The following is a 12,104-nucleotide window of genomic DNA, read 5'->3' on the forward strand; positions in this document are numbered from 1 at the left end:
CATATATAAATATACTTTAAATGTATAGTTACATATCGACAAAAGTTTCTAGCCGCTCTAAGCTTGTAGGTAAAACAAAGATTTTGTAATGTAACACCTGTATATGCATATACACTGGCTGTTTGAATTATGAATTTATTTACAACTTGCCTAGTTTATCATAAATGATTATTGTTATATTATACAAACATAACAGAAAAGATTTCTTTTAAATACAAAGACTGCAAATGAATACATGAAAAAATTACACACATGTACAATATTTATAATTTATAAATGCAAAGTTAAGATCTCTTTAAGTTATTGCACTTGTGCATTTTACAAAGTTTTTCTATGTCAGATGTATAAAATATTTGTAAATTTATAACTCATTAACTGTAATGAAATTGGATATTAACTCAAAATTCTTTCTCCTTCCAAAACAGAGCCCACTAAAACTGTGGATACAGATCCACTGAGTCTAAAAATCAGCATTACTACGAGATTTTTTGATAGCATGTAACCCATATGTCACTCCAGCAGCTTCCTGTCAGCAAGGAGATTACAGATGCCTTAGCTAAGTAGAGATAGAGAATCTTTTGTTCATAAGGACTTGTTAAAAAGAAAAGTCACCTTTTCAGAAAGAGTCAGGATACTGCATTTCTATAAATTTGGTAACTGTTTCACAGTGTTTTGGGCACGCACATTTTTCCCAGTGGGTCACTGGGGTGGGCACGGTAAAATGTGGGGGCATCGTGTGGAAACCACTTCTGCGATGAAGTCTATGTTCAGTGTTCACGCTGAGTGAATATATAGAATATACACCATACAACGGATCGTATGGAAGAGAACGTTCCCGTACGTCATTTGCCTAGGATATCTGAGACATGACACAGGACTGGGAGCTAAAGAGAAAACAAAGGCTGCAATGCCCAAGAGAGGATGATATTTTTAGGTGGGCTAGGGTACGAGATAACACACTTTTAAAACTTAACTTGCCATAGGAATGAAACCTTTCCACTTAAGCGTCAGAAAATGGACAGTTCCTCAGTAATATTAGCTGAAACTTGACGTGTGTAGACCTACTTCTCTACTTGGTGGCTTGGACTGGTTGGAAGTTTCCGCCTGGGGCCTGGGGTAACACTGACCTTGCCCGGCAGACGCGTGAGGGTCTGCGGGCTCTCAGAGTGGTCAGAGAAGAAAACGCTGAGAGTTTGGGCAAAGGCAGTGATGCTTCTTTGGATTTCAAATGTGTTCCTTGGAAAACATGGACGTCTTTAACTTTGTCCCATCTTTTAAATTTAGAATGAGAGCAGCATTGAAACTGTTTTCTTCCTCTTTTTTTTTTTTTTTTTGCTATTTTTATCATTGCATAAATGTATCTAATGCTTTGATCAAAATACTCAGGAAAAAAAGAGAAAACAGAGTAAGCAGTGCATGGAGTATCACAGTTTAAACCTAAGTGTTTAAAGAAATTGGCAAAGTGTGTATCAGCATAAATACTTATGCAAAAGTAAAAAGACACCAGCCATGCACTATAGACAAGCCTGGGAAAGCGCCACGGCAGCAGACCTGGTGAGTTTACATTTAACAGTGAGTTTAAATCATATTAACACTCGCAATTGAAGGGATACTTTAAAGCGAATAAATGAATGTTTCTAAAGAATGAAACCCTGAAGAAAACCAGTGAAGTGTAAAAGGCAAACACATTTGAAACACATAAAGATACAAGTGGGTTTCCGAGTCTAAGTCTCGCGAATGTACCTGAAAAGCAACAGCAGCACATCACAGTGTCGCAGTTCTTGCAAGTTCTTGTTAAAAAAAAACAACAAAAAAACACTGAGTCTGCACAGTTCATTGGTTACGTCAGGAGGATAACTGAATAAAATGAAATACAGTATAGAAGTCTCATAAGGAGAGAATGATCTTAATTAATTCAACTTGATAAAATCAACCATGGATGTATCCCTTGAAATGCTTTTAAGTATAGTCAAGCAAGAAAGCAAACGACAAATATATGAAAGAAGAAGTAAAACTGCAGTATTAAAAATAAAGGCACAGACCAAGGCATGGTGAATCATTTAGTCTTACGAAGACTCAACCCTTTCTTTGGATTAAAAGACCAGCAACATAATACTAGAAACTAAATCTGTTCAATAATCCAAGAGGCTAAGGATTTATGCATCTACGTGTATTGTGTATAAGCATAACTAGTGTGCTTGAATATACCAAGAAAGCAAAATTTACTGAGGTTGATTCTGTAAAATAAACGCAGTATCTGAAAAGCATGCTAGGGAGAGGGAACCTACACCGAGCAAGCCTTGTTCTGGAGTAGCTTTGCTTTTGTCGCTGTGGTAGCAAGTCAGCAGCTCTGGGGTCGTCTGCACAGGTGCTTTTCCATTGAGAAGAGTTGGGACGAAGGACAACTGTGTGTGAATAATTTAAAACTTGGTCTCTCCTCCAAGGCTGGCTTCTCACGTGCTTCTTGAAAATAACTAAAGCTGGGAAATGGATCACACAATTCCTGCCCTAGTAAAAGGGCTGTATTTGAGGATTCCTTTCCACGTTAATTGCATTTAAGACTCTCCGTTTAATTAAATCACAGTCAACTAGTAATTAACCAGATACTTGCATTTTTTAGAATTTTATTCCACTGTCCAAGTTCAGTATTTCATGTCGTTGTTAGCATGCATTTCCAAGAAAATTTCTAGGTAAAAAATATATTCACTATCTCTGGAAAGAGAATGGAATAATTGCATTTGATGATAAAAACTGTTCTCTATTATAAATGAAAACCAATAAAAATTTTTGAAAATTAAATATTCAACATATACTCACAACTGGTTACCAAATTTATACTGAACAGGGAACTTGGGCCCAATATAAAATACCACCTTAATGAGAAACTCATCAAAACACTTCTCAATGACAACCATCTGTCCTTTAAAGAAAAGATCTGGGGAAAAGACAAGATGGAACTCTAAAAGCGTGTCTGCTAAATAAATCTGCTGAGATACAAAATACTCCCAACGGCGTGTTTTCCACAACAGATTGTTAACTAAACACCGAGGCCCCTTTCATCTTAGGTGAGTCTATGATTCCCAAGTCGCTCTTACACATGATGGAAGCAGTATTAACAGTTTACCTTAGAATACAGTCCTTTGTTCAAACTTTGCTTCTATTATGACGAGTCACAAGAAATTAACCAACCAATAAATCCACATACACTTCTTTGGGAAACTACTGTTCAAACCACATGTCACATCATGTAACACACTTGGCTATGTCAAAATAAGACACTTTTCTCTAATCATCAGGTCAGAACAGCAAACTTAAATGCAAAAATAGCCAGAGGCTTCCCTCCCCAGGACTGCTCTTTGCAGGAGCAGAATTCACACATTCTTTTAAAATCTTTTTAATAACACAGCAGCCTTAAATAATAGTTCCTTCCCCCTAGCAATTCAGTCTCCAGGTTCAGTTAGATGGCCTAAGGCACTCTCCTGATTAACGTTAAATCTCGTGGGTCCAGTTTTAAACATTTGGATGTAGAAAGTTTGGATGTATGCAACATTTTAGAATTCAATTCTATGAATACACTAACGTGAAAGAGGGCTTTTTCTAGTCAGCTTTATATTCAACAATATACATTTTTCCACATGAAAAATCACTGCTTTTGAAGAATGGGGCTGATTTGTACTTTTCACAGATGTGTCTGCATCTCTCTCCCTTTCTCTCTCTCACATATGTATGTGTGTGCATATCTACACACGTGTGTATGTCTACATGCATGTACACGTGTGCACAGCTGCACACGTCCATGTGTGTGTGAAACTAGCCACAGTGGCATTCTCTGTTATTCATTTTATGTCATACTGTAAAATTGTAACGGCAAATGGAGCTCCAAGTCAGGAAGAGGGCCACTTTTAGAAGCCCATAAGGAAACTGAACACAGCGTTAATTTTAAAATAAGAATGATGTTTATCTATAGCTAACTCTGCTACAGACCAATCATATCTTAGAAACATCCGATTTAATAATTTTTGCAAAAACCAAGCTCATATGAACAACAATGTATACAGTATTGGATATGTGAAATAATCTTTTAAAAAATTTATTTCATTAAGAGGAATGTTCCAGTTTCCTGCTACGAGGATGGTGGATAAGCCACTTGTTAGGGACAACTCAGTACTTCAGAGACTCTAATTCCTTCAGGTCAGGACCAGCAGCTTCGGAGGTTAAGCTTTAACAGGCACCAGGAGTGACTGGCTTTGAATCCTTGCAGGAATGGGGCTGACTAAATTTTGTATACTTCTTTCCAAACATTTACACTGTAGAGTAATATGAGCTTACCAAACTGATACAGAAGCACCTTTGCAGACACAGGGTTTTCTGTGGATGTCTGACCTTGAGTGGAGCAGAAAGGGCAGAGGTGGGCCCGGATACAGCTGTGTCCTCTGGCCTCCCTGCTGTGGGCACAGAGCTTCTGAAAGACCATCGGGTGGAAGAGGGAAGGATGTGGGAGAGGAACGCAGCAGGCCAGAGTGAAGATTCCAGGAGGCTTAGATTTTATGGTTTAATTGATTTTAAGAGAAATGTATGGTCTCTTAAATAACCTGTAGAATAAATCTTTCATTTTTGAATGTGAGTTTAAGATTTTGCAATGACATCAAGTGAAAACATAAAAGCATCATTATTAAAAATTCACACTTTACATCCATAAGACTTGTCCGTTGAAAAACATTTGTATGCCTTGCTTTTATTTTGTTTTTGTGTGTGTGTGTGTGTGTGTGTGTGTATAAAGGGTTTAGGAAATTTGCCAAGACTACAATAAAGGAAAAAAAATAAAAAAAATTCTCTTAACATCTTTAGAACTGATATTGGAGTTCTTAGATTTATTATGATGTATATCTGCATCTCTTCTCGAGAGGATAGAAAATCTACTTTCTTTAGTGTTAAATTTACACATCTAAGCCCTTTATATAAATTTAAAGAGTACACTTTAGTCCACCTAACCTTTTTCAATTCACGAGGCTCTGAACCCAAGTCTGACTGTTTCCATCAATGATTGCAGAAAGACACTTCTTGCTCTGTCAGCTCGATGCCACGGGCTGAGGCTGCCTGCCACGATCCACGCTAAGGACAACCAGGTCACACACGAACATCCACAAGCGCAACGTGTCAAAGCTCCTGTTTATAGCCAACAACATCAAAGCAACACTGGCGTGGAAGCCAGAGTGCAGTGCCATCTTAGTACCGTTTCAACCCTCACTAGAAAGATACAGCGGGAAAGTACCCCTTCTAAGCGTCCGTCTCCATAAAGGCCTCCGCCTAGCAGCCCATCACAAAAGGCCGGGCCACGAGTCAGCAGGCGTCTCTGGGCGGCGCGTCTCGGGGCCTGGCCAATCACCGTCGAGGACGCGGCAGGGAGCCATCTGCTGGACGTGCGCACTTGATGGTCCTTCTTGAAGAGGTCTGCATCCCAGTTTAACAGGTGTAGGTTCCCCCCAAAAATAAAAGGAAGAAAAGTCAAAGAAGCAGGATGAGCATTTTCAGGTGGGACGGCCCGCTGGGGGCCGTCAGTCATCGGTCTTCACGGGCAGCCTCTCTGGGGACCCCTCAGCCTCTGGCAGGTCCGGGATCCCCAGGGCGCTCTCCTCACCCCGGATCACCTTCTCCCACTGGCTCAGGTTATTCCTGGAACGAGGAAGGCAGAGACAGGGGACATTTCAGAAAAGACTTCTGGACTCTGTCCCCACACCACCCACTGTGTAACTTGGGCATAACTTAGCCTGCTGGCTTCTGGGTGTCACCCTGATCATATATAATATTCATTTAAAACACTGTAATATATTTTAGATGGCATATTAAAAAGCAGATGTTACTTTGCCAACAAAGGTCCGTCTAGTCAAGGCTATGGTTTTTCCAGTAGTCATATATGGATGTGAGAGTTGGACTATAAAGAAAGCTGAGCACCGAAGAATGGATGCTTTTGAACTGTGGTGTTGGAGAAGACTCTTGAGAGTCCCTTGGACTGCAAGGAGATCCAACCAGTCCATCCTAAAGGAGATCAGTCCTGGGTGTTCATTGGAAGGACTGATGCTGAAGCTGAAACTCCAATACTTTGGCCACCTCATGCGAAGAGTTGACTCATTGGAAAAGACCCGGATGCTGGGAGGGATTGGGGGCAGGAGGAGAAGGGGACGACAGAGGATGAGATGGTTGGATGGCATCACCGACTCAACGGACATGGGTTTGAGTGAACTCCGGGAGTTGGTGGTCGCAGAGTCGGACACGACTGAGCGACTGAACCAACTGACTGGCTGATAACAGCTGTCCCCTGGACCCTGCACTGCAGTTCGGGGTCCTCAGAGGGGGCCACACCCGCTGGAGCCGAGGCCCCATCCCACCAGCTTCAGGCTGTGGAGGCGAACAGGCAGCCCACGCTCCGAGTTTCTGACTCAGTCAGGATTCACTGGGAGAGCAGACTGGGCCATCAGGTCACACACAGGTGGAGAGGAAGGAAGGGGGGGCATCCATGACGACCCCCCAGCCAGGCCTTTGCATCCTGCGGGGCGGAAGTGTGTGCCCCTGTGCAGGTCAGTCCCGCCCATCACACACCGCATGCTGAACACTGTGTCAGGCGTTAAAAATCACCTCAAGTTACACCTGCTACGGACCTTTGAGATTTCCTTGTTAGGTGGTTGATTTGTGCTCCCCTGGCCTCTGGTCTCAAATGCACCCTCAGCTCCCCCACCCCCCCAGTCTCTCTCAGGATCTGCAGCTCAAACACGAGGGCATCTTGGTCTCCCTTCAACGGTGGAGCACTCCTGCTGCCTGGCTGCCCCTGGCCCGCCCCGTCCAACCCCGCAGAGACCCCATCCACATCTCCACCTTGACGGGATGTCAAAATCAGAAGGGAACCTTAGTGTTGGCAAGCACAGAATGCTAAGAGATCTTTGTACAAAGAAACCCCTAAAATATAACCTGAAAAATGTAACGCTTTAGCTTCTGTACCATATCATCAGGTGTCATTTCCCCCAAACCTAAAGAGACTTCTTGGTATACTGGAAAAAAGACGCACACTAACTTTGCTGTGTTTCCTTGGCTCAACAAAACATGCTGGGGCGTTGTGTGCATTGCCACAGGTGCAGAGAAGAAAGAGGACCACTTAAACAGGAGGCAGCAGTGTCTCTGTTAAATCTTCTTGCATGTTAGTTTTATTTGTTTTCCTTAAAAAAAGCCCGTTCGTGAGTTTCAACAGCAGAGGACAGGGGAGCCCTAAAAGCCTCTGATTGTGTCTGCAACCTTCCAGCCACAGGTCTGGTGCACCCACTCCAGCCCCCATTGTGGTTCCGGCCGAGCGGTTACAAAAACAGTCCCCACGCCCACTCTCCTGCAGAAAGCCAACACACGGCTGTTTGCTCATTGCCTGTCACCCTCCCCAGGGGAATTTCCTTTCCAGGTGAAATGAAATCTTAGAAAATTCCCAACGTTCTGAGCTGAGTTTAGCCTTTAAAAAGGATAATGAGAGCACACAGAGAAATCTGAGCTAGAACAGGTCAGCTGGAGGCCTGCCTTTCTTTCGGGAGGAAAACGAAACTTAAGATCGCATTCAAGATCCCGTCTCTACCCTTCAAACAGTAAACTGTGTGATTTAAACTGAGTCCCCTTCCAAACCAGCAGCTCAGAAAAGACATTATCGTCTTTTAAAAAACAGCATCAGCCAGGGGTCTGTGAGTCATAAGAAAGAACATTCCCGCTCCTTTTTGGTGAATGAACGACTTTGTGAATAAACACTCTTGACTTATATTTGTCACACAGGCAAACAGTTACTCTAACCTGTAGTGAAGACATCATATCTAGATGGGGCAAAAAACGCTGCCCAGATTTTTACTTTTGATGGAAAAGCGTCGAGGTGAAGCTGGTGTACATACCTGCAGGCCTTCAGGAGCGGTTCCGTGGCGGGGAAGATCTGGGTGAGGGTGGTGTAGCATGGAATGGCCACGGCATTGTAGAACCCCAGCTGGCCCAGCACAGAAGCGCAGACAAGAAACACGACGGCACGTTAGCAATTCTAGCAGCGCTGTCAAAATTCATCAAGTGCATTTTCTACTTCTCAAGCCCGCCTGAGAATCTAAGCACTCTGGTTTTGCTAAGTAACATTTGCCTCAGTGAACACTCCTGCAGATGACCGTTTAAAATTCATTAAAATATGTTCACAATATAAAACATAAAAAATTTAAATCATAAAAAGAAGCTACTTTAAAACCCAAGTACAGTATTCAGTGGGATTCTTATTATAGATCAGTTGTAATTCATGACCTATTCTTAGGAGTCTTTTACTAAATGGCAAAGAATAATTGCACAATAATCCAAGTCAGAAGCAATGTATTTGGGAAAATACTAGCGGATCGCAGAAATATCTTATTTAAAATTCACTAATACTATAAATGGATCTGGAATTTTGGCAAAAAAAATGCACTGCTCTTAATGGAATCACACGAGAACAAAGTCCACTTTCTGACGGCATTTTCAGTTCTCTTATCAAGAATCCCATTGGGGTCACTGCTCAACTGCCTCCAAGGAAAAGCTAATACTGTCAGCTTCCTCTCTTAACTACGTTACAAGATGAATTCCAAAAATTGAACAAATCAAATGTAAAATGATGAAATTAAAAATAAGCTGAAGAAAATAAAGATATTCTCTCAGCATGGGACAGGACTCTTACAATGTCAAAGCAGGACTAAACTGCAAAATACACTCTCAACAGGCATGGCATGCGTGTCGGTGCAAGCCAGACAGGGAAGGAAAGCGAGCCTCCTGTGGAGGAGCTGGCTATGGAGTCGAGAAAAGTGCCCCTGAGCGACAAGGATGGGCAAATCACACCTTCCCACACTGCGCTGGTGCCCGCCAAGAGACGTAATTAACATCCTTATCGTGACGTCAGAAGATTGATAGTTTTAAAAGACCATCATCAAAGGAATATATCACACCACAGGCGCATACATGCAAAGTTAAGAAGGCCCTAGAGCTCTCAAAGCATCAAAAATTAATGCAAAGTATGTTGTAAGACCTGAAAAGAAAATAATGAGTGCCAGTTTACAGTAAGACAAAACTCAAAATGTACTGAAACATTATTCATTATTTGTTAGGAAATGCAGACCTAACCAAACTCTATAATGTTATTGTCCAAAAAATATCTTTGTACATTCGATGACAAAATATTTTTTGTTTGCTAAAATATATTAACGTTTCAACTTCATCCATCCCCTCTATTTCAAGTAAGAAAAGAAAGCCTGTAATTTACTGCAATTTTATCTGTAGAAAGAGGCGATGACAAGGCTAGTTATGAAGTCTTTAAATCTAGCTAGGATTTCCCACTCAAGGGGCATCTAAATGGAGCAGACTTCAGCGGGTTCCAGCTCCCGTCAGCTGGCATGTGCTTCTTACCCCCATCCGCTGTCGACCACTGTGGACGACCGCTTGACCACACAGCCCATACCTGGCCTTGTGGGACCTCGTCCTTCTTGTCTCTGTCCATCATGGGAATGGGCTGTATCCCCAGCTTCTTCATTTCATCGCCCTGGGAGAAACGGGGGGAAACCAGGCTCTCTCAGTTTCACGCAGAGTTATAAAACGTCGGCATTAACGTGCTGTTCCCTCTGTTCATTAATGTTTTTCAAAATGAATATTATTTCTGGCTAATGACCACACAAATGTCAGAATAATAAAAATGTAGTGTACTGCTGTGGGTTTTTATCCTCATGTTCCTCTCCTGTGCTGAATTACCAGAAACCCAGCCATCACTTCCGCTTCATTTTGTAGAAGTTGGTGAAAGTTATACCAGAAGGACACGTGTGTGTGAGGAGGAACACACGTGTGTGTGAGGAGGAACACACGTGTGTGTGAGGAGGAACACGTGTGTGTGAGGAGGAACACGTGTGTGTGAGGAGGAACACACGTGTGTGAGAGGAGGAACACGTGTGTGTGAGGAGGAACACGTGTGTGTGAGGAGGAACACGTGTGTGAGGAGGAACACACGTGTGTGTGAGGAGGAACACGTGTGTGTGAGGAGGAACACGTGTGTATGAGGAGGAACACAAGAGCAAGGATGGAATAACCTCATGGCCTTCACCTCACTCTTTCAGCTGGTTTTCTCACACGCACCGAGACAGATGAAGCCAGTGTGAAGAGGAACACCGACCCATCAAGAGTAAAGAGCAGCTGCTAAAACATGTCAGTAAGACACAATATAACTGGCTAGAGATCAGCATGAAGGTTAAAATCATGGATGTTTACTGAAGATGTATAGTATCAGGGCCACTGTAAATATTACGTCACTTGATCTTCATGAAATACTATGAGTTAGATATTATTATCCCCATTTTACACATTTAAAAACTACCTTACCCTTTTTATTTCTTTTTTAAGGTTAAAGATTATTAAGTCCTTAGCATTTCTTAATTATTAATATTTTTGACTATTTTGTTGTGCTTGTTTTCAGAAATCTGAAGCATAAAGCATCCTGAGTTTGCTAAGACAGGGTCCCGGGACGAATGATCATAGCCCTCGTTAAGGATGTGTGAGCACAGGACCAGAACGCTGTCTTAACTACGTAAAGTCACTGGAAGCGGTCTGCTCTGAGGTTACTGGTTTAAACATGAACTGCGCTAGTTCTCACACTTTCTTCTTCTCTGCCCTAAGGGAATGAAAATGACCAGGCCCCCTCAAGGATTTCACAAGCCCCGAGACATACAAAGATTTTAAATAAGCAGTGATTCGTACAGGCACCTAGCAACAAACGCTGACGCCGACAAGGAGAACACCTCAGCGGGACGGATGGCCGGTGTGCGCATGTGGTCTGCGGTGTCGGGGCTGAGGGGGGAGGGCTGCGGGGGTGTGGGGCGGGGGGCTCCAGGCGGATGGAATTGCACAGCACAGTCAGGGACCCAGGCCACAGAGGGGCCGTGGGCTTGGCGCATCAAGCTCGTGACTTCTGTCTTCACCACAGCGAGGGGAGACAGGCGGTTGCCGGGAAACAGAACTTGTCCCGAAGCAGCAAGAGTGGCAGCTGAGGCTGAGACGGGTCACAAAGCTGGCCCGAGGTGTCAGCCTCAGTACTACGGTGGGATGATCATCTCGGACAGTGTGACACCAAAGACCCCACACTCTTAGCTACTGTTACACTGATTCTAGAAGACAGGCAAGGAGCCCAGCTGCACGCTGCAATAATCCAGGCGAGAGCTTGTGAGGGTCTGACGGAGGGGAGAGGGTGGGGCGGGGAGGAGGGCAGCGTGGACTTCATGAACATCTGTGAAACCACGGCAAGGCTTGGGCACTGCAGCTCTGCTTCCTCTCTGGGACGGTGAGGTCCTTGCAGATGGCATCTGTGAGCCTACTGGGAGCTCGGTCAATCTCTGTGCACCCCTTAACCAATGCTGTGCTTAACCACTGCACCACTTAACCAATGCTGTGCCTAACCCCTGCACTGCTTAACCAACGAGGAATAGAAAGGGAAAAGAAATCGACACGTTTGTCCCCTTTTGCTTCATGTTTTAGAATACAAATATAGTTGTTAAGGTATGAAGTATATCACTGCTAAATAAATCAAAGTGTCTGCAAAACAGTCAGCAGGCTTCAGACAAGCTTTCTTATGTGGTACGTATAGCATTAACTATGTTACTAGTTTAGACATACACGCAAATTAAGCTGATTATGATAATAAAGTCAAATATTACAGCTCAGACATGTACATTTAAAAACAATCTTGAGTCTGAGAGTAACTAGATTTTCACACACACACACACACACACACACGATAAAATTTTTTTCAAAAAAGAAACATTCAAGAGGATGTATATACAATGTGTACAGCTGAGCTACCAGGGAAGCTGGCGTAGAAACAATACCTTCAGTATAATCAACCCAAGGCCTGTGGTCCTCACTCAATAAAAACTTCTTTGGTATTACTATTATGAGACAAAACCAACATCATAGACCATTTCTATTCATCATTACCTGAATGGTTTACTGTTTTTTTTTTTTTTTTCAGTTTTTATATCTGTTCTTCTATTGGATGAGATTTAAGCTATGAGGTTTATGGTTTTTACCAAACTCTTTGTCCT

The 12,104-nt window shown here is 42.8% G+C and overlaps 1 protein-coding gene across 1 annotated transcript in view; it reads right to left on the reverse strand.

Moving 5' to 3' along the window:
• Positions 1–4,771: 4,771 nt before the first annotated feature.
• PDE10A (phosphodiesterase 10A) overlaps positions 4,772–12,104 on the reverse strand; it is a 100,563-nt gene continuing 93,230 nt past the window's right edge. The window contains exons 18-20 of the mRNA XM_055591450.1: positions 9,482–9,562; positions 7,914–8,002; positions 4,772–5,673 (exon numbers count right to left, since the gene is read on the reverse strand). Of these exons, the coding sequence (XP_055447425.1) occupies positions 5,556–5,673; positions 7,914–8,002; positions 9,482–9,562 (288 nt within the window). The 3' untranslated portion in view covers positions 4,772–5,555. The remainder of the gene's footprint in view (positions 5,674–7,913; positions 8,003–9,481; positions 9,563–12,104) is intronic.

The sequence above is a fragment of the Bubalus kerabau genome, chromosome 9 (assembly GCF_029407905.1).
Source record: "Bubalus kerabau isolate K-KA32 ecotype Philippines breed swamp buffalo chromosome 9, PCC_UOA_SB_1v2, whole genome shotgun sequence".
NCBI lineage: Eukaryota > Metazoa > Chordata > Mammalia > Artiodactyla > Bovidae > Bubalus > Bubalus kerabau.